The 22,964-nt window shown below is 39.9% G+C and overlaps 2 protein-coding genes across 3 annotated transcripts in view; one reads left to right on the plus strand and one right to left on the minus strand.

Annotated features, from left to right (window-relative positions):
- Positions 1–22,964, plus strand: part of dennd6aa (DENN/MADD domain containing 6Aa) — a 271,486-nt gene that overhangs the window by 18,021 nt on the left and 230,501 nt on the right. Inside the window, exons 14-19 of one of the 2 annotated variants that reach the window (XR_011915167.1) lie at positions 25–89; positions 1,108–1,197; positions 1,400–1,563; positions 2,218–2,320; positions 3,418–3,492; positions 4,805–5,740. Coding sequence is in view for 1 of the 2 variants with exons in the window: in XM_072381547.1 (XP_072237648.1) it covers positions 25–89; positions 1,108–1,197; positions 1,400–1,563; positions 2,218–2,320; positions 3,418–3,492; positions 4,805–4,936 (629 nt within the window). In the remaining variant the exon portion in view is untranslated. Of the gene's footprint in view, positions 1–24; positions 90–1,107; positions 1,198–1,399; positions 1,564–2,217; positions 2,321–3,417; positions 3,493–4,804; positions 9,111–22,964 lie in introns of those variants that run through there. The other variant, XM_072381547.1, reaches the window with a different exon arrangement.
- Positions 11,217–22,316, minus strand: LOC140302995 (keratin, type II cytoskeletal 8). The gene is made up of 10 exons (XM_072381548.1): positions 21,518–22,316; positions 17,782–17,990; positions 17,638–17,698; positions 15,516–15,611; positions 13,851–14,015; positions 13,529–13,654; positions 12,920–13,063; positions 12,758–12,834; positions 11,959–12,005; positions 11,217–11,774 (listed from the first exon to the last, which is right to left on the minus strand). Exons 1-10 carry the CDS (start codon positions 21,827–21,829, stop codon positions 11,668–11,670), a joined length of 1,344 nt encoding a protein of 447 aa, XP_072237649.1. The 5' UTR covers positions 21,830–22,316; the 3' UTR covers positions 11,217–11,667.

The raw sequence follows: 22,964 nt of genomic DNA on the forward strand, positions 1-22,964 counted from the left end.
GCCTGACCTCTTTGTTTATTGCAGGTGTGTACACTGCATATAAGCCATATCTCAGCAAAGATGAGGATATCATCAAGCAGCTTCAGAAGGTGAGAAATGCTCTCCTCTTAATGTATCCTGCATAAGTTGTTGCATGTTTAAAACAACGTGAGCCGGACGAATCGAGTGCATTAAAGGAAATGTTAACATTCATATCTGATGACTATATCCCTCATGCTCAGAATGTGGTTAGTGAAGCTCACAAGTTTTTTGTTGCATCACTTCCTCATTTTCTGTTTGAGTTATGAAAAGGCAGCTTTAATAATCCTCACAGTCACCAGGCAGGAGCAGACGGTCTCAGAAATATAATAGACATCACAGCAAAGAAGTGCAATAACATAAGAGGAAAGTTCGGCACACACGCTGTGATTGTCAGAGTTTTATGAGTCTTGCAACCACGGATGGACAAATTTCTGACAGCATCGGATGTTTGGGGTGATCTTCCTGCTGTATGGCTGCTGCTTCACCTAACCGTCCAATCACAATGTAGGATTGAACGAGGTGTTCTTCAACATGACGCTGACACCGTCGTGCAATAACCAAAATGGACCTGAACAGTGTCGGTCGATGCCAAACTATCTAAATGTGAGTTGTTGAATCCAAACAAAGACGCAAATCTGGTTGAGTTGAGGCGGCAGAAGCTTTGTCCGTATGATGTGTCCCTCAGCTTTTCCACAATAAGGCCCGGCTACAGGATGCTACAGGATGCTGCAGGACGCCTTTTACAGTGCCAAGATATGGGACTCCTATTGGGAGAAATGCACTGTCCTTCATCTCAAACCCGTCTCCACTGCAGGATCCTGTATTCAGTAATGGCAACAGTTTATCAGAACAGTGGAATAAATGCTTTAATGGTTTTGTGATCAAATCTGAATAACTAAACACTTCAGAGCAGCCATGATCATTTTAACTTAACTTCCACTGTAAAGGAACGCGCCTTTAGAGTCTTTATTTTATTGACTAAGGTTTGTCTGTCCCTCTTTCTCCTGTTGCTTTGAACGCTGCTGCTCCAAATTTAAGAACAGCTCATGATTCATAACAAAACGTCTTGTTTTGTTTCTTTTTCAGGGTGTTCAACAGAAGAGACCCTCAGCCGCACAGAATGCAATTCTTCGACGCTACTTCTTAGAACTGACTCAGAGCTTCATCATCCCTCTGGTAACAACAGTGCACAAACCTACATGCACTTTATTTCTGAAGATATAAAGCTTTGTTTTTGTGCACTTTTGTCACAGGTCTTGTTTTTGTTCTTGTGCATTATTTTGCGAAGTCGTTAACGATTTATTTTATCGAGGCTAGAAACTCTGCTGCTTCATTTTTGCGGACAAACCGATTAATCTGTTTGTGGTTGTTGTTGTAGGAGCGGTATGTGGCCAGTCTGATGCCTCTCCAGAAGACCATCAGTCCCTGGAAGAGTCCTCCTCAGATACGGCCCTTTATCCAGCAGGACTTCATGAAGACACTAGAGAAAGCAGGACCTCAGCTCACATCCAGACTGAAAGGAGACTGGATTGGACTCTACAGGTACGGATTCATACTACACACAGGCCTTTATTAGAACTCTCTATCTCTTTAAGGTAATTTGATCGTTAATTGTAAGACGCTGAGGGGCGGCTGCAGAGCAGTCGCCCACCAATCGGAAGGTCGGTGGTTCGACTCTGGCTTCCCCGGGCTACATGTCGAAGCGTCTTTGGGCAAGACACTGAACCCCACGTTGCCTCCCAATGTATCACTGGGGTATGAATGTGTATGAATGATTAGAAAAAAGCACGTAGTTATGAATCTTAAGACGTGCTGTATGAGTGTGTGTGAGTGGGGTGAATGCGGCATGTAGTGATGCTAATTGATCGATGGAATAATCAATTTGTTACCTGAATGATCGCTTGCTGCAGCTCCAGCTGTCGGGCAACTGTGAAGCAAAACGTTATGAAGCAGTGCTGGAAACTAAAGTTGTGAATCGGTATCTGAGTTCCCCGGGCGCTCCAAGGTAGATTCAGGCCTGGGAATGTATAGAACAAAAGTCGGTGTACTTCAAAACTAGTCAGAAGCATGTAGTTTAAGGTTCACTAACTTTTCTAGCGTTGCTTTAAAGGGCAGAAATGTAGTCATTTAATGTCTCCACGTCAGCTTGGTTATGGATCGGCTTCACGTGCACTCCTGCATGTTTTTTTTCTTCAGGCATTTCCTCAAGTCTCCCAACTTTGACGGCTGGTTTCGCAACAGAAGACGAGAGATGACACAGAAACTGGAGGCTCTGCACCTCGAGGCGTTGTGCGAGGAGGTGAGGAGGAGGAGGAGGAGGAGGAGAAAGGCTGTAAACGTTAAGATCAAGCACAGAATTTGGTTAACGTAGAACTCAAATATGTATTGTTGATGCTGCTGACCTGAGATGCTGCCCATCATGGCCAGGAAGCTCGTAGAAAAGAGAGGTTCAGTCTCAAGAGTTTTTATTTCTTTATTTAAATAAAAGAAATAAAATGGATTACCAAGACTTAGTTTTGTACTGAAGGTGGAATAGTTGTGGCACATAACTTTGCTAATGAGTGGCATCCATGAATGATGTCCCTATAAGTTTAAGTCAAACTAAAACGTCCAACACACAAGTTAATGTACTTCACTCACACTTGAGTGGAAGAGGGAATGAAATGTTTAATTTGTTAAAAGTTGTACTCATTCCTCAGAGAATGTCGGATTCGCTCCATTACAGTTTTTAAAGACTTGTTTGTGATGACGGGCTGATATCATTTGATATAAACAAAGCTGGAGTCATCACCAACTGAGCAGCTGCTCAGTGAAAGCCATGACAACAGGTCTATAGTAAGATGCTGTTACTCCATAAATCAGGCGAACAACACAGTTACAGGTGAATGGGCTGCACTTCATAGCACATTTGTAGTGTAGCTGACCACTCAAAGCGCTTTCACACATTCACTCACACATAGAAGCTACATGGTGCTTTCTCCTAAGCATTCACGCTCATTTATACATTGATGGACGCATCGGTAGACAACGTGGGGTTCAGTGTCTTCCCCAAGGACACTCTGAGATATGGCCCAGAGGAAACCTTCCGATTTGCAGGCGACTGCTATTCCTGCTGAGCCACAGCTGTCCAGATGTGGGCTCAAGATGGAGAGAGATGACGGGATACTAATGAGGTATCCATGTACAACAAGGCAAAGGAGCTACAGCTCAGACTGCTGCACCACTTTCAGCGAACACCTCAACTTAGAAACAAACACGTGGAACTGCACATTACATGTGAACCAAAACGCTCACGTAGAGTTTATGTTGGGGAAACAAAATCGAATAGAGAAGTGTAGGACCTACTTTTCCTTTCTCTCCATCTTTTTTTCCACTCATAAATGTTTCTGTCTGCAGGATCTTCAGCAGAGAATCCAGAAGCACACGGAGGTGGAGGCTGTTGATCTGGTTCTGAAGCTTAAAGATAAACTGGTCAGTGTGAACTCCTCAAAGGCTACTCCATGAGTACCAGAACTGTCTTTTTATCTGACTTCATCTGCCATTTATACAACCTGGAAGGTCACATTGAAATACAGGATATCTTCTTCCAGGGAGTCTTCTTTTTGTTACAGCCGCGTCATCAAATAGGGGACAAAAATATTCTTAAGGGAACATTCTTTTACCAAAAGCAAAAGACTACTGTGGATCCTTAGATATTTATTTATGTGTCTGTCTAATCTATCCTTCCCTTATTTCTTCCACTAAATAAAACTCTGTAGAGTTTAGCAGCTCAGATCAGCAGACTGTGGGGCTGAAAATTTAGTTGCTGTTCCACCTCACGTTCACCAAAGTTACCGTTCTCAGTGTAACTGCTCACATACGTGCCTGTGTAGTACACTCGTTACCGGAGATTTCCACAAGGGGGCGCACCTGATCTCTCAGCCCAGCAGCTGCTGCCGGATTTACAGGATGTAAGCAGAAGCACTCCGATAAACAGTAAATATGGGGTGAATGAAAGAGGTTATTGATGGAAACTGAAGATACAAAACACGGAAACATCGAAAGTAAGCTTCCTTTAAGCTGTGCTGGTCACCTACATTTTAACATTTATTTCTGAGGACGTGCACGACTGGCGCATCAAACGAACGCAGGAAACGTGAAGCAGCCATGAGAAACACGTAGTGCACAGCAACTGTATTTTACACTTAAGAGATATTTAAGATATCATTTTAAGATTTAAAAGTTTAGAAAGACCACAGCCGATGTGCACCAGACAGGTACAGAATGGTCAGTCTGCCTCGAATATGTCTAAAGTTTGCTTGAATTAATTTAGTTTGCAGTTAAAGCAAAGTATCTGTAGCGTTCCCTTTCATGTCTTAAATGCAAAACTCTGATCCTGTGTCATAAAACTTTATCTCTAACCATTCATAGCCAGTAAATGTGTAACTTCTCTGCATATTTGATCATGAATTTAATGATATGATCGTTTCGGTCCAGGCTAATGATTTAATCACTACCAGCTACTGTCCCAGACTAATCTTGCTCTCTGTTTGTTTCCAATAGGTGTAATGTCTGTAATTTGTGGCTTTGTGTTCACTCATTGAGTTCAGTGATGCTAACTTTGTCACCGCGCTGCTGATATTGTCAAAATTAGGACAGCAGGAATGCACAACCAGAAATATTCAGAAATATTGTTACTTTTCATTTCTAGTCATTTAAAAATCAATCTATTCATACTCTGAACTATTAAATATTATCTCATAATTGGGTTTTGATGATTCCACTTTGGTTTATGACGCTGCAGAGTCAGGCGGAGAGGGAGCAGCTTCCGGTGCGCCCGGGGACGCTGTCGAAGCTGACAGCCCACATCGAGGCGGTCATCCTGGCCTTACCAGAGGACCTGCAGGGTATCCTTCACAAGCCCCCCACTCCCTGACCTTTAACCTCCCTGGTCTGCACACTAACCCCACGTTTGACCTTGTTTAAAGTTGGAGGCAAACCTTGATCCCAGGTCTGCTCGGGTCTGATATGGAGAGCACACGGGAGCCAAAATGTACATCCAGCCTCAGCGGCATTTACTTCACACCTCCACTGGGAGTCTGACTAAACCCTGATGTCTGAGTGATCGTGTGGTCTTAAAGCGAGCAGCTGGAACAGAACGAAGTGGACCTGCCAGACGGAGTCTTTTAGAACAGCATTAAGAAGGTTTTTCATCACAGTGACATCACTACAAAAAGGAGCGCTTGATGCATGGCGTGAGATTGAAGGTCCGTCTGAGCTTGTGGTGGCCCGTGTGCAAACAGAACAGGAAGCTGACCCCCCCTCCCCCTGCATTGTTTACCTCGTAACATCTTTGATTTATAACTTTTTTAACTTGACGCTGGGCTGCTGCACTCTGACGGAGCAGAGTTTGGAGTTTTCATCCATTTTTAAAAACAGTTTTTAAAAGAAGTGCACTTGATCGCTACCCGGACCAGCGTGCCCCTCACTCACTTCGACACACACAAAACACTTATGCAAACAAACTGAAGCGAGCAGAGCCAAGCAGTGCTTTACTTTTGAATTTTACTAAAAAATATCCTCCATTAAAACACCACTCAGACAGAGCGTCAAGCACCAGCAACCCTATAATAACCCTCGATGCAGCTCTCGTCTCACTGCTGTGAAAGTTCGCTCAGGAGCCAGTGTTCATAGTATTCATGTCACATGACTTCTGTGTAGCCTATCAGAGTTATTCAAAGTTGTCCTGAAGTGCTCAGGGTTTACACCAGAGATGTGGTAACATTTGTGTTGAAGACTGAATTTGTGTGTCAGAAATGTGTCTAAAAACCAGCTGATTGATTCTGAGCTCCTCTGAGGGTTGAAGAAAGTGTTTTCCCTGTTGGACTGTGAAACTATGGAAGCCCAAATAAACCAAGGAAAAGGGGAAACTCATGAATAATGATTATTAAATTAAAGCAAAAAAATAAAGCCCATTACTGTCGGGTTTAGTTAGATTAGTGTTTTTAATTAAAAGTCCTGAAACATTGGGTCAGATTAAACTAAACTGATCAAATGATCAAAATCTTCATGACGTGATGTGAAAAGTCCCTCTGACAATATTCTGCTTTGCTGATAGCTTTATATTTGAAAGTTTTTGCTCATAGATTTGCTGATGATCTGTAATCGTATTTAACAGGTTCAAAAGAACAACATACCTATTTTTATGTTTTGAATTTATCCGTTTCCTTCCTCCAGATGATGGTGGGCTTTCACGGTGAAATATCCTGGAGGTTGAGCTCGACATGATCATTTATCAGAGTTTTTAGATTTTTCGGAGCATAATAATCACGAACACCAGTTGCTCTTTCTACACCGTTCACATACTTTTGGCTCTGCATTTGGCTTATTTACGCTTCAGCCACATTATGTAATAAGAATTATGTAAATGATGCAAAAACCGACGCGTACGACCGAACGAGAAAACGATCCGTAATGCAAAGTGTTTCGTGTAATTATGAATGTAAAAGCACACCCTGATTGACTGTAGCTGACAGTGTTGTCAGCCTTAAAGCGTCTAAGAGGTTAATGTCCAGCGTCAGACTCCCCGTGTTTGTTTTTTGATTTAATCATCGTGGCAAAATGAATCAAAACGAGAGGGTAAAAGCCTTAAAACGTGACGAGCTCTCCACGTTTATAGAAATATGATATTTCTACCGAATGTAACCCACTTTTCTGCCCGGAAGAAACATCATTAGCAGCGATGGTGCAATGGTAAATGGTACAAAGTAAAGATAATTTTGGCTTCTAATGATTTTGACTCCGTAAATCGCATCTTTCTGACCTACAGTCTTAATGAAATGTCAGTGACTTGCTCCAGATTTAGCCCTTCAGCTCTTTTTCTTCAACCTTGAATGTACACCTCAAATCAGAGCGACTGTTTTAGGGCATGAAGCCGTCAGTGTCTGCCCTATATGGAGATCTGAACGTTTAAATGACCCTGTCAGCACATTATTAAGATATGAGAGCGTACAGTAAATGCAGTGAGAGCTAACAGCTCAGACTACCACACACCAAACTAATAGAAAAATACTCCACACCGCAGTTATAGAAACATAAGCCGACGGGTTAATACGCCAGTCAAAAATCCCGTAATTATGGGCTTCACGCTCTGCACATTCATCTGTTTTCAGTTTATAAAGGAAGAAACTTGTTTATGTGGGCAAACTTTTACAATTGTTACAAGTTTAATATGTAATGATGGGTTCTTATGTAGTGCTGCATTCAGTGACAAGTGGAAAATCAAAGATTTTGATGTTCTGATTGGGGGGGGCACCAATTAGAGTCATATTTATATAACATTAGACTAACTACTGGTAGAGCTCATTCAATGTAAATCAAATAACTGCTGTTTATTGCAGTTATGTAAGTCACTTTAGGTAATTTGCTGTTTATACGTGATTACAAGGTGTTTGACTTCCTGTTTCCTGAATGCAGCATGATTAGAAGTTAAAGTTGAGGGGAGATATTTTTAAACCATGGCAGCACAAACCCTTCGAGTTGGTAGCGACATCAGACTGGGTGTCTGAAAGTGCACAGAAAGTAATGCATGAGCTTCTTTCAGTTTTTTGGAGAAAATCTCATCATTAAATCTTAAATTCACAAACTCACAATTTGATCTTGATTAGAACATTTGTTGAATTTAAAATTGCTGAATTTTAAAGTCATGAATGAATACTGCACATTTGAACCTTTTTCTTTTCTTATTTTTCTCACAGAAATGGGGCTCCTTAGTTCAGTTTCTGTGATTATCAGCAATAATTACAGAGACCAGCTCTCGTGTTTAGTCCATCATTCCTGCATCAAATATGTCCAAAGAAACTATGAATAATAACCTGTAAAGTGATTATATTAGTGCAAATCCCCCAGCTGGCAGCTAATAACTCCCACATTTAAGCAGATTTGTTTGAGAAAGTGTAAGAAAACTACTGGTGGCTAATGAAAACTCCCACCTCTAAATTTAGCAGTGTGTTGGATACGGAGGCACATATTTTAGTTTAAACAGTGTGGTGCCTTACTATTCTGAAGAGCCACTTCTGTTTAAGAGTTTTATGCTGGAAATCTTTCTGCTGTGGATTCAAGGCCCGACTGAAGCCTTTTGAACAAACAACTACAAAGATTATTATAAGATTAATTAAGAAATGTAAAGAAAAAAGGCATGTTTATATCCAGATGGATTAATCAAAGACTTAAACCCAACAAATAAAGGGAAGAAGAGCACTGCTGAGTCTGTCATAACGTTGCACTGCTGCATGTTCCAGCCTCTAACTACAACCTGTGGATCATCTTTATGTGTCCATTTAACTTTATGTTTTCTCCAGAACTTTGGCTGCAAGGCAAAAAGAAAAAAAAAGTCACCTATTAGCAGACAGTAAGTGAAGATATGCATAAGGAGAAACTGACAGGACAAACCAGCTATCATGTCACACTTTGAAATGAACATGCAGAAACCCACAAAACCAACAATTTGGCTTCTTTCAGGCCTGATTACATTGAATTCATAAACATTCCTGCACATGTGGAGCAATAACGGTTTATCAGGTGGTATATTTAGCTTTTTCAGATCGTAAATCACAGACTTATTTTATTTTCTGCATTTCAAACTGTTCATTTGACGTCACGTAACATGTTTTAAGTGCTTTGATGTTTGCCTTTTTTTGTCAAGCAGATAAATGTAAAAGAATATAACTGGTTAGACAAACCTGTGACTTCTGGTTGTTGGGCAACCATCAGAGTTTTATATTTGTTAAAAAAAGAAAAACCTACTACAACCTTGAATTTTATGGGGGCTTTAACTATGAAGACAGAGGAGTTTTGTATATAAAGACGTAAAAGTGGACAGGAGACGCACACGTTGTTGGAGGATGTACAAGTATTTTGCTATTAAAACAGATGTCTTACTAAATGCAGAGATGTTGAAAAGAAATACCACTTGTGATATTTAGTTCTTGCTTAGAATAATTACAATGCTGTTTGAGCATTGTAATATTTTGAATTTGTGGATTATTTTTTTTTTTTTGTTTGTAACAGACATTACAGGAAAGTAAATTCTACTTATTGACAATTGACAACTTATTGACTTTGTGTAGTTTACTGATGTAATGTGTGCTTACTCCTAAAATTGTGATCATAAGGTGTTCTATGATAGTGTTTAGACACTCAGCAACACATTATATTCAAATTACATTCGATCCAGTGTCTGTTTAGGTACCGAACCTGGAGATAAAGGTACATCTTCCACAGTCTAAAAAGTGAGTCCTCTGGAAAATACACCAGTTAAAATAAATCTTTAAGGTACATTTGGGATAAAATCTCTCAATTAAATTTTTTTTTTTAGGGCCGGGACTTTAACGCGTTAATTAAGATTCATTAATTACGCAAAATTAACTTGTTAAAAAAATGTAATGCATTTTAATTGCACGTAATTTTTGCACCGCAGAACGTTTCTCACTGGATGAGTTTTAGGCATAAATGGTATGGGATGGTTGGTAGTGTAGTAGTGGGTTGTGCAGGCGCTCTGTGTAAAGAGGCTACAGTCCTCGCTGCAGTCGGCCCGGGTCGAATCCCGCATTGGACGGCCTTTTACTGCGTATCATTCCCCCTCTCTCTGCTTTCTGTCTCTTTTTATCTGTCCTGGCCATTAAAAGGCATAATTTAATTTTTTTTTTTAAACTGAAGGATGGATGGAAGCGTCGATAAGAGCCCGGTTGGTTAAGTACCACTTTGAAAAAAAACCCAATGTTTTGTTGCTTAAGCTTATGCATTCAGTCATTATTCAATGGTATTCTACAATCCTCTTGGAAGAAAAAAAATAGCTTTTCACTATTCTCAGGTCAAATATTTATATAACAAAGCCTCTAATTAATTAGATTAATTTTTTTTAAGAGTCCCGGTCCTATTTTTTTTTTTTTTTGGTAGCGCCAAATCCCAATAAATGTCATCTCACAGCAGTCTGTCAACCCTATAGGGGAAAAAAAACATATCTTAACTATTAAATTGTAATCTGGTCTTTCATTGAACTCGATTATAAACAACAAGCCATTATAAATTAAGCACAAACTGGAAAAATGACCTCCATCGAAGCTGCTTATGAGGTCCAGTTGAGTAGTTTATTACCTCGTATCATCTTGTCCGGACTTTGTGGGAAAGGTCCTGGGGTTCAGGTAAGGTGGTTACAGAAATTCTTTAGGACTTAGGAAAAGACTGATTAACCACACTGACACCCAACTGTGATGTGGGTTCTGCAACACTGAAACTGAAACTGCTGCTTAAGTTTGATAAATCTTCTACAGAAAGTGTGTCAGACACTTTGTCGTGACGATGTCATATCACATTAGAGATAATCTAGAATATTACTTTATTATTGAAGTTTGTCACTGAAAAAGGAAAGAAAGGTTAATGGAACATAACGGTGTGACTGGCTGCTCAAACACACCCTCCTGTCTTCATATTTATCCACATTCGTAATCCAAGGTCACTATAAAGGTTGCGTCCACAGGAAATTGTGGGACGAAATGATCTCCTTTCTTTTATAAGTTATTGGTCCGGTGTGTCCTTTGCTAATGGAGATTATTAAGGAAACTTTGGAGCTCATTTCCTTAGATTTTGTAAGATTCAAACAGTTCTTTCCAAGGCTGCCACTCAGATATTTCCAGGACATTTCACTCAGGTTCCTCGGCCATTATTATCCCAGATAAACTCTTTGTTTAGATTGAACAACCCAGGTCCTCACCTTTATGTTTGACTGGTTCTTTTTCTGTAATTAAACTATTAAAAACAGTGTTTAGGGTCAGCGCTGGAGGGATTTATGAAACATGAGCACATAATAAACTCCTCCACCATTTGTTCTTGCAGCTGTAATTGTCATTTCATCTTTATTTATCTGAACAGAAGAGTCTATTAGGATTAGTTTAAAATGTGTTTCTGTGTGTTTTGGGCACAAATGTGAACAAGCCTCTTGGGGGCAGTGTTAGGTTATCATAGATTCTATGTTCCTGAGCTTTTAATCATTACGTCTTTATCAAAGTAACATTTATAGCAACTATTTGTTCTGGTTTTTACTTTTAACATAACAGCAACCAAATCAAATTGAAGTCAAGCAATGGGTATGATTTAAATTACATATTAGTCGGTAAAGAAAAAATAACCAGCGTCTCTTTGTTCATGTTCATTTTATTTGTGAATCTACAGAAAAGTAAGAAGTAACTCAAACCCAGTGAGAACTACAAGTAAAATCCTCTGAACACAAAGAGCTAATTGGTGCATACACAGAGACAAATACCTAATTTGATCTTCAAAGCATTTACAGGACTACAGTACCCTTACATTAGTATAAGCTCTATACATATTGGAGTAATAGCATTTAACTAGCATTGTGTTTATCAAATTTCCCATGTGACTGGATCAGAGTGATGCAAAGTACTGGTTTACTCAGAACGGATGCAGCAGACTACAGTAACACACCATAACAATGATTCCCTGTAATATTTCCACTTTATTTTCTATGTTTAAATGATGTAATGTTTCAGTAATTCTACATAAATGTTAGTAATCCAATGCCCTGCACGCATCTCGATGCATTAGGAGACAGGATTTGGAGAATCAAACTGGAACAGCGTTCACTGGAACTCAGTGAGTGCTGTATCTGGAGTTATCTCTGGTCTCAGTCGTCTTTATCAGCAGTTTGGGAGCAGGGGAGCTGCTGCTTCTGTGGTAGCCATTAGAACTTTTAGGACCTGGGCAGAAAAACACAGACAGAAGCTCATTAAGATGGCAAAGGAAGAAAAATGAACACATAAAGTCCCATCTAAACTATATCCTCCAATGTAGCCCCTCAAGCAAAAGGGTGGTTTTGGAAAGAAGTTTAAACCTCTTCAGTACTTATGCAACATACGGTATTTCTGTCTAGTTTGTACTTACTGTAGCTGGGGATAGCCTGGATGTTAAGAATGGATTGTTGTCCAAGTCTAAAAAGGAAAGAAAAAAGACATTAGGCATACGTTAATGGTCCCATCACCCCCATCCAGTCTGTGTGGTGGTGATGACTGGGGAGAAACTATTAAATGATCAATTTGCCTTATTCATGTCTTTATTTCCCATTGTGATGGCTTTTGTGACTGTTTTGGCTATTTTAACTTTGCAGTCTCTGGCAGTGGGTGATTTTCAGTTTGTTGTGTGTTGGTGCTGAAGAGGAGATCCATCTCATAAAACCCCCCAAAAAACTATTTGCTTTTTGTAAGAACTTTGAATTTACAGCAGTGATTATCAAGTGCTGCTAGTTCATTACCTTCACAGCGGGTTAATCTGTCATCCACTGAATACAACAGCGATTTCTACTCGTTACACCAAAAGTGTGAGCACAGGAACACCAGCTGTTGTTGTAGCCTATGCTGTCTTTGGGATGCCCTGTTGTGTTTCTGCCGCTAAGTCTAGTCTTTCATATGATTTAGCTTTTCACATGGTGTTTAAATAACTGGTGAATCCTGAGTCAGTTATGGTCTACAGGGGACTCCTCCAATGCATTTAGCTGCTGGGTTTCCAGTTAATCGGCCTCAAACAAGTAAACAACTGAGGCTGAGGTGGTAAATGTGACAGTGGTCAGGCTGTACAACAAGTTGTTGTGGATGAATTTCAGTTGGTAAAATGCACATTGAATGTGGGTAATTTCTGGATTTACAGTCAGACTCCACATTTCCACCATCCTCATATGATTTCCTACCTGTCCTCCTCGCCCTCTAGCAGCTTCCTGTAGGTGGCGATCTCAATGTCTAGAGCAAGTTTCAAGTTCATCAGGTCCTGCAGATGAAGACAATGGCATCATGTCACATGGCCTTTCAGTCTAGCCCTTGTCACTGTGTAATTCACTCTTTTCTTCCCTCACCTGGTACTCTCGCAGCTGCCTGGCCATGTCTTGCTTGGCTCTCTGCAGAGCATCCTCCAGGTCTCTGGTACGGGCTTTGGCTTCTTTCACAGCCAGCTCTCCACGCTCATCAGCTTCAGCTAACTGGTTCTCCAGGTTGGCACGCTGAAGTGGGATTAGGGACGAGAATATATCACAACTGGCTCTGAGCCGTATTCCACTGTAAGGCCTTCAGACCTTCAGACAGGAGTTTGACACCCAGATACAGAAATGTTTTTTCACCTTTGAGTTACTTTCAGTCAATAACAGGACAGCACATTTTGGTTCAGTCTTATTAAGCTTTACAAATCAAAACTAAATGGTTTGAGTTAAAAAAAAAAAACAGCCCATCATGGTTAAGACTAAAATACATGGACACTGTTTTCACTCTTCCCACATAGCTGTCACGATCAAAGAAGTAGCCGATTATTTTAATGAGAATATAGGATGTCGTTGCCTGTATGAGCAAGTGACCCATGGAGTTGTTTTTGGGTGGAGGACAGTCTGATACATCACCTGGACTGAAAGTTTAAACTAGACCTGGATGAGTATCTACACCAACACCTAGACAGATGTTTCTTGCAACTCCACCTGTGCTTTCACAGCCTCTATCTCACTCTGGAGGCGGCTGGTCAGTCGGTTGATTTCAGCCACTTCACCCTTTACGATGCGGAGCTCGTCCCCAAACTGGCTGGCCTGCACTGACATTTGGTCAAACTGCAAGCAGAAGAATCACAAATGTTACACACACAGCTTCAGCTTGTTCCTTTGAATGGAGGAGAAGACATTTTAATGGGCTCATCAAAACAATTTCTTTTATCTTCTTCAGACAATCGAGCTTTGTCATGAGAAATGTGATGATTGCATAGCTACAGAAGAGCGCCTTTAACAAGCTACATTCCCTCATCATCACCTTGTTCTTGTACCATGCCTCTGCGTCCTCTCTGCTGCGGGCTGCAATCTCCTCATACTGGGCTTTGACTTCGGCGACTATCTGCTCCATGTTGAGGTTGCGACTGTTGTCCATCTGCACCACCACGGAGGTGTCTTTAATGCTGGCCTGCAGCTCGCGCAGCTCCTGATCAGGGTGCAGGAAATAAAAGGTGAAAATATTATGTCCACAAGAGTTGAGCCAAATGTAAATTATGAGTTGAGATTTTAAATTTAATATAAGACTTAAAATTAAAAAAGAGTAAACTCTGTAAATGTAAAACAATGCTCACTCCGGATCAGTTTAATTTCAGATATTGTTTGTTTGTACAAACACAAAGACTAAAAATTAATACTATACATGTCTAATGGAATATTGAAAGACTTATAAATTAAGTAGGCTACATGTCTTGTAGTTTGACCTGAGAAAAACGGGTGTTTGCATGTTTTTGTGTCAACATCCTTCTTTAATTTTATATAACTTGTCTGTGAATACATAAAGACTGATGACACAGTAATGTAATGAGGCCATAAGAAGGTTTATATATTCTGTATTTCATTTATCGATGGCATCTTTTATTTCCACATACTATTTCATATTAAACATTGTGTTTTTTTCTGTTTTCTTAGGAGAGGGAGGTGGAACAAAATTCCCTGGATAAAAACGTATAAAGTGCACACGTAGGCAGTTTAAAACAAATAAGGGTTTGAATTCTGTCAGGTTTCTGGAGGAGACGTGTTCATTTTCTCTGGGCTTGATCAGAGCTCCCTCCGTCGCCTGCAGAACGCTGCTGCTCACCTTCTGACTGGCACTAAGAAGCGGGATCACATCACTCCTGTTCTGGTCTCCTTGCACTGGCTTCCCGTCCATTTTAGAATACATTTTAATTGTTGGTTTCATGGTTTGTTTTTAAGATTTTAAGAGGTGTGGCCCCTCAGTATCTCCCGGAACTACTTCAAGTTCATAATCCAGTCAGAGCCGTCAGATCACCAGATGAGCTGCTGCTTGAGGTCCAAAGATCCAGGCTTCAAACTAAGGGCGACCGAGCGTTCTCAGTGGCTGCTCCAAAGCTATGGAATAGCTTGCCACTTCATATTAGACATGCCGTATCGTTGGAGTCGTGTAAGTCTTCCTTAAAAACTTGGCTTTTGGTCGTCTTGGTCCTGCTGTGAGCCAGACTTGATTTTTCCTGGTGATTCCTGCATTGTTTTATGTGTGATGGGTTTTGCATACTGTTGTATTTATTTTACTGTTCTTATTTTATGGTACTTTTATTAATATTTGTGTAAAGCACTTTGGTTGTTTTAATGTGCTATAGAAATAAATGTGACCTTGACCTTGAGGATACACACAACTAATGGATAAAAAAAGGTTACACACACAGGCCAACATGCTGCCATCAATGTTAACACTTGATTGAAACCAAAGTGCATGTCCTGACATGTCTCACTGAACTTGCAGTGTTATGACAATCTTTCCTGCCTTTCAATAGCTTTTTTAATCACTGGCGTTCTTAAGGGAGCTGAAAATAACAAAATTTAAAATATCACACACTAATGGCAAATGTTTGAAGTGGAGTCTCAGATGAGTCATAACCTAAACACAGAACAATGAAAAAAACAGGCGGTGTTAAAAAACAAGTGATACCTCCTCATAGACATTGCGCAGGAAGTTGATTTCATCAGTCAAAGCTCCGACCTTGTCCTCAAGATCTGCCTTGACCAGATAAGCAGAGTCGACATCCTGAAAACACAAACGGACACAAAGACGATACGTGAATCATAGATATGGATTAAAAATTCTTTGAAGGCTGCAGTATTTCTATATGTGCTATTAGTTGCAGTTTTAAGACGTAATGACAACAATAAAAACAAGCACACTGCCTTGTCAGTGTAATAACAAGCTAAACACAACGGTACTTTACCTGTGTAAATTGAATTTTATCTTAATTCGTGTTTTAACTGCACCACAGTTCAGGGTTTCTACAGTAAATCCAAGAGACTGTACATAGACACATACAAGGCCAGGTCATAGAATAAAGCACATATTTAGAAATCTAAGTGGCATCCAACTGTCTGACATGAAAAAAAATACGGTTTATTTCAAGTCTGTTGTTAAAGACGTCTTTAAGCTATCAAAGGTTTAAAGATCCCATATTTGTTTAGGATTTAATAAACTGACTGGATCTGCTTTAAAGGTGTAATGTGCAACCTTAGCAAGCCACTGGGTGTCACACTAGAGCAGTAGACCCATCCATCCATCCGTTTTCTATACCCGCCTAATCCGTCAGTTGGGTTGCGGGGGGGCTGGAGCCTATCCCAGCAGTCATCAGGCAAGAGGCGGGGTACACCCTGGACAGATCGCCAGTTAGAGCAGTAGACCCTAACTCCAAATGAAGTCCATAAAATACCTCATCAATCCCAATATAAAGGTAAAAATGGACCTTTATCCATGAAGGATTCCCTCTCTTTATGGGAGTTTTCATGAAGGAAAAACTCCATGTTTGTTTCCAATAAGAGAGAATCACATGCAGGAACTATGAGTTGCAGGTTGCTCAACCTGCCAATGGTGTTACAGTTTAAAATATTGCATTTTGTAACTTCATTATAAAATAACTCACTAACATATACACATATGTGAACATATTCACATTACCTTCCATTAGGAAGTTCTCTGTTTTGGCTCTTGTCTCCTTTTAGGCTCCTTTTACACAACGCTGTCTACTCTGATTGGTCATTGTTTTACGTGTGCCAAACTAGCCGTTCAGCAAAGCCTGGACAACAGATGAGCTTTTTAACGCAGGTCAGGAGCAGTGCATTCTTTGGGGGAAGAAGAACTTAATTTAGGGTGGTTTTAGGCTTTTACACATAGGGAAGGATCATAAGTACATTGATTGATCGATTTAGTCTGATTATTCTTTATTTGTGCTTTGCATTGGTTTATATTATTATCCACTTTAGCACCAGTATAATCCAGAAAAGCTTATCTAAACACGAAACAACAATTGAGTTAATTGTTCAAAGTGAATCAAAGACAGCTTAATCAATGAATGACGGATAAGAGTTGAAAAAGTTGAAATATTCCCTCAAAACAAGTTTTGTTTAAGGATGCTGTAGAGGAAGCCGGCATCCAGGAGCTGTCTACAGCACAGTACATCAAATATTTCCTGGACTTGGGGGAAAGCCTCCTGCTTGAATGATCAGATGAAACATGAGAACATGCAAACTCCGCACAGAAAGCTGGTAATTGAACGTGGAAAACTCTTGCTGTGAGGCGACGGTGCGAACCACCACACCACCATGCAGCCCTCAGGTGAAACAGTATGTGTGCAGGTATTTGTTGATAAAAAAACTTTTTAAAATGAAAAGCTAATGTTTTGAAGATACTAAGAGTGATGCCAACTTGTGTATTTTGGTTAAGACACTTTAATAAATATTATGATAATTTACAGAAGGAAAACGAAGAAGTTTCTTCTCCATAAAGGTGCAGTGTACATACTTTAAAAAGCTCAGGTTACAGCAATTTTCAGACAAATCTTTAGTCTGTGAACAGCACTAGTAAGAGGCCATAAACAAAATAAAGTGTGGGTAAATGAAACTGAGCAGCTGCTGTTCCCATCTAACATGGATAGTTTTGTAATGTTTGTGGGTGTTGATGCGTTTGGGAATACGGGACAAAAAGTACAATAACCAGAAAGGACAATAGAATGCTTCATCTTACTCGCCACACCTGCGACTGAATATATGAATGAACGTGTCTGTGTCCTGACCTTTTTCAGGATAACAAAGTCGTTCTCCATGTTGTTTCTCTTGTTTATCTCCTCCTCATATCTGTGGCAGAAAGAGGACAGTGTGACACGGAGGAACATTTAATGAGAGCGATACTAAAGAACTCAACTGTCATCATTGTTTACTTGTGTTTGAAGTCTTCCACCAGTCCCTGCATGTTCCTCAGCTCCCCATCCAGTTTGGTCTTGTCATTGTTGACCAGGTCCATTTGACGCCTCAGACCCGCCATGTAGGCCTCGAACAAAGGCTCCACGTTGGATCGGCCAACACCCTGACCCTGCAGCAACTCCAGCTTAGTCTCAAGCATCTTGTTCTGCTGCTCCAGGAAACGTACCTGAGTGAGGCAGAAGGATAGGTTAACATGGAGATTTAAAACCCACGCTGTGGCAACTATTAAGAGTTTGATCATTTATGTTTCTTATAGAATAAAAATCAAACACTCCAGTGTTTAACACTGTATCCTAACACATTGTTGAATTAAACATACCTAAAGATCAAGTCTTTTTATTCCACACCCTCTCATAAATCACCCACAGTGCAACGTAGAATCATGTAAAAATAAGATTTTGTTGTTGTCATCTCTATATATATCGATGGCATATGTCTTTCTTTGTCTTTCACAGTGGCTCAGACTGGAGAATCAAACGTTGACTGACTCGAGGATGGCTGTAACTATCAGCAGCCACCTTAGATATGTAAGCTACTAAAACTGAGCATCCTGGGGATTTGGAAAAATTACCTAGAAGGAAATAACCATCACATTCATCAGTTCCTGACTGCAGTTATTGGAATGAAATAATCTTTTCATAAACAGAGGTCAAAGGAACATTCCGTCAGATAAGTAGCACAAGTTCATTGTCAACACTTGACTGCAGTCCAGGCCTGTATCTGTGCAGCTCATGTTTCCTGCCCGCAGCAGGGTTTATACCCTCCAACACAAAGCCTGTGTTCTGTTTGGAGCAGAATGATCTTCCTCTGAGGCACAACCACACCGCGTTTGACCGGATTCATCAGGTTACAATCCAGCTCAATGGGACGGAAATGGGACAGATCGCTTAGATATCCAGCACCCCAGTACCACCAGCTCAGAATGCAGGTGGCTATTTCAATGCAGAATCTCTACGTTCTGGCTCTTTTATAAAGCCTCTGGGTTTAAATCCAACATGGGATCATTCCAGCAATGAAAAGACAGTACATGTCGTAAAGTATCCAAATGATCTTGACTCTCATTTGGATTTAAACTGCAGCATCAAGTAAAACTTTGTCTGCTTGTTACATGTGACTAATCACATCGCTGCATGAGGGAACAAGCTCTTTAATGTTTCATTAAAGAGCCTGAATGGCATTAGATTTCTTCAGCAAGTGTAAGCTGAGTGTAAGTATCAGTTCTCTCAACTTTTGAATTGCTTCCTTGTTTATATGCATGACTACAAAGTTAGTTGGAGAGGTTGTGTTGCCACAGCAATTGAAATTTAAACTCACATGAAGATCAAAAACGCAATCTGAACGAGAAAAAATGGTCAATACAGGCTCTAAGAAGCCTCTATTGATTGATTGTTTCAGCCTTTCTTACATCAAAACGATATAAAAGCTCTTCGACTGAAATGAAAGGATTTCCAAGTTTTCCAACAGGCAGTGAGAATAGGTGCCACTAAGAATTATGATTATCTATCTGTTTAACATTGAATCACATTAGTTGTGGTGCTTTATAACATTGTTACACAGTTTAATTCCTACTTTGCTGTTATGATAGTTTTATGCAACAACAATTGTCTCTAATATATATGTTAATAGCATATTATTACTATTTAGAATGTATGTGAATGTATATGTATAGTTAATATACAACACAAGACACTACGTGGGTGTATTCATTGTGTATTTATTGTGTATTTAAAGTGCATTTATTCTTCTCTACTTGCAGCTGGAGTTCTTGCACAAACCTATTTGCACAGTTCTTTCATCTAGTGCATGTTTAAACATTGAAAATGTTTAGATAGAATAATGTAGGTATTGTAAGATGTGGACATCATTTTAAAATCTAGTGTTTACTTAAAACAATGAATTTCCTTTATTATATTCTTTGTTTTCATTTAATTTTCTGTCTCAGTCATGGTATACATTTACCTCAACGGCTACTTTGAGATGAAAAAAGTCTCTCCTTATCGCCACTCCTTCTCTTATTTTACACCCAAAATGCTTTCAGTTTTGCAGTTCTTTTAATCAAATACCTTAGAGGGCATTTAATTTTTTCTGCTGCCATCTGTTAGACATCCTCAAATGCAATCGGTAAACCTTCCCCAACTTTAACTCAAACTGTGCAACTTTTGGCTCTGTGGACAAGAGACACTTGGGAATATTATGAAATACTGTAAATTTTAATCCCATCACTCCACCAGAATTAAATTTGAAAAAGTTAATCTTCTTAATCAACTTCAAAACAACTTTTAAATGGTTATATTTGTACATTTGAACAAACGTGCCTTTATTCAGCTCTGTGTCACTGAATGGCTGGAGTGTATCTCTGCTGATGTGAGAAGTCAACAAAGCCTCTATTGTGAGAGCGTTACCCACTCCGTGAGAAAGAAGACATGCTCCCTGAGTAGGGTATCAATGTCCAGAGTTATCAGAGCTTTTCGCTCTTTCTGTGGGAAATGTGTGCAGACTACATTCTTCAGCCACTTCAACAAGACCATCACTCACCTCCACTGTCCCATTTACTGCTTTCTAACACCTCTAACACAAATGGTAGCATGTGTTATTAGTATTATCTGTGTCTTCAGTTTAACAGTGAGTAAATGCTGTTAAGGTTAGCCAACTTAGCATTAATAACACAACAGACTAATTCACTTTCAGTTTCAGTGTCCTACTCACAGAAATCAAACTGTGTAATGATTATACTACAAAAATAAGGTTTTTTATTTTTCTATTTAGGCCCGTGGTTACTTTGAGACATTTTTTTATGCACGTAACGAAGCTCGCGATCACACAGTGAAACCAATCTCTCTGCAAAATCCCAATCTGCTCTGATTGGTCAGCTGCACATACATGTTTCATTGTATGTAAAAGCATTGTCCACACCAGTGCTGGATGATTCAGATGCAGATGCATGAAGACAAACAAACCCAGTAAAACAAGGTTATTGTCCTTGTTAGGCCAGATACTGGTGACAGTTATATTATTTGATAGGTGCTTTGACAAAATAAGCTGTAGTTTCCAAAATATGCTGCTTGACTGCATGCAATTTATAACCACAGACAATTTTATCATCTTAATGTTTCCTGGGTTTTTTTTAGTGTTTTAAGTTAGACGGTTTTAGGTTTATTCAACTGAAGTTAAGGATTTATGGTCATCGTACTCCAGTTTGGCATCAGCATAAAAAATGGAATAAACTATCATTGATTGAAAAAAATCAAATGTATGTTGAATTCTGCATATTTTCACCACTTTTTTCCATCATAGTGCACGTTTTTAATATTCATCCATGCTTCCTTTAAAACCAACTGACTCTGCTGACAAAAGCAGTGCTTTTACATCTCTGAGCAGTTGAAATGCTGATCAACCCAACATATAGGAATTAAACATCCTGTATTTCTGTATGATGTTGTCTAAAACAATAGAAACTGCATAGATTCTACAGTTTAAAGTATTCATTAATTTATAAAGATACAAACTGGATTCAAATTTCAAACTGAAGTAGACACACATTTGACACAGACTGAGGAAAATTGATGGCATCTTGTATCTTCCTAACTGTTTCTTGCCATAAGGTGTCCAACAGCCAAATCGTCAGCTTTTTTTGAGTTATCTAATATCAAAACAGCTTCTGATCAGAAACAGCACCAGTTCCAGTCTCATTACCTTATCTATGAAGCTGGCAAAGCGGTTGTTGAGGCTTTTGATCTGCTCCTTCTCATGGGCTCGACTCATGGACAGGTTGGGGTCGATCTCCAGGTTCAAGGGGGCCAGCAGACTCTTGTTGACCGACAGAGACGTCAGCGAGGCCCCCAGACCATGATGGTGCCCATTGGTGCCAGCATACAGGGAGCTGCTGCTCAGGGAGATGCCACTGAACCCGCCGTGGCCTGGACCGAAACCACTGAGCCTCCTCGAGCCACTGCTGCTCCGGACAGAATTACTGGAGCTGATTCGCTTGGTTCGGCTCAGACTCATGTTGGAGCGAGAGGTGGAGGGTGACAGGAAGAGATGGATAAAATAAATGTGTTACAAATAGAGGAAAGACAGGTGAGTAAAAGAAGAGATGGTTGTAGAAGAAAAAACAAGCTGGATTGAGAGGACAATAAAAACAGAGGAGTGAAGAAGTTGAAACAGGTGAGGTTGGGATGTCTCGCTGCAATGAGGAGTCTCATGTGTCTCGTGGCCTTTTAAATCTCCCCAGGGTGGAGTAATGAGAGGAGGGGAGAAGCTGGAGCTTGACAGAGCTTTGGTGTCAGATATCTAATGTTTCTCAATTTTAAGCGAAATGTGAAACAGATTTTTCTGCTAGTAATAGCTGACTTTTTGTCATAATTTACAACCAAAAATGAAACCTGTGATTCACAATTTTATGTTTTCTTGTTTTCAGGTTCTTTGTTAAGTTTCAGGTTCTCATCACGTTTTCAGGTTCTTGTCATGTTTTTTCCCCTGCCACTTAGTTTCACTCCAGTCACCTGCTTTCTGTTTCACAGCTGCACATCTTCACCAATCACCTCCCCACAGTATATAGTTTCCTGGTTTTCCTCACTCATGGCAAAATCCTCACTTTACCCTCCACGCTCACGGCATGGATGCTAAGTCTGGTTTTGCCTCATAGTCTTGTTAATTCATAGCCACAGTAATTTATAGTCTTGTTGTTCCTACTTTTATTATCCACAGTTCCATAGTCATGTTATTTTACAGCCATTGTTAAATCATAGCTCCATAGTCTCGTTAATCATCGTCTTGTTATTTATTCACAGTCTTGTTTTCACAGTATTCACAGTTTAGTAGTTTTGGATATCCGGCTCAGCCGTGTTTTCTGTTTTGACCTTGCTTTTGGAATAAACCTCTTTTTGATTTTGAAGTCTGCATCTGGGTCCTCCCTTCCTCGCACCATCGAATCTGACAATTTCAAATGATCGGAAACAACGGATGGAGTCCTGGAAATAAAAACCTACCCTTTAGCTGGTAAAAGACAAAATGTTTAACTTCTTGTGGGAGTTTTCCTCCTGCCTCCCACTGCATTACTTGAGGGTAATGAACCCGATCTGCCCCTTCAACCTGAGATCATGCAGGTGTTGGTTTGGTTATGTTTAATACTGATATGTAT

The sequence above is a fragment of the Leuresthes tenuis genome, unplaced genomic scaffold (genome assembly GCF_036924035.1).
Source record: "Leuresthes tenuis unplaced genomic scaffold, fLeuTen1.0.hap1 SCAF_3, whole genome shotgun sequence".
In the NCBI taxonomy this organism is placed as follows: Eukaryota; Metazoa; Chordata; class Actinopteri; order Atheriniformes; family Atherinopsidae; genus Leuresthes; species Leuresthes tenuis.

What these genes read in the sequence shown, in the direction of transcription:
- LOC140302995 (XM_072381548.1), bottom strand. Translation starts at nt 21,829, where the DNA reads ATGAGTCTGAGCCGAACCAAGCGAATCAGCTCCAGTAATTCTGTCCGG. An exon ending in TAGAGGCTGTGAAAGCACAG is followed by an intron (nt 13,064 to 13,528) that starts GTGGAGTTGCAA and finishes ATCCCACTTCAG; the next exon opens with CGTGCCAACCTGGAGAACCA. An exon ending in GGCAGCTGCGAGAGTACCAG is followed by an intron (nt 12,835 to 12,919) that starts GTGAGGGAAGAA and finishes CTTCATCTGCAG; the next exon opens with GACCTGATGAACTTGAAACT.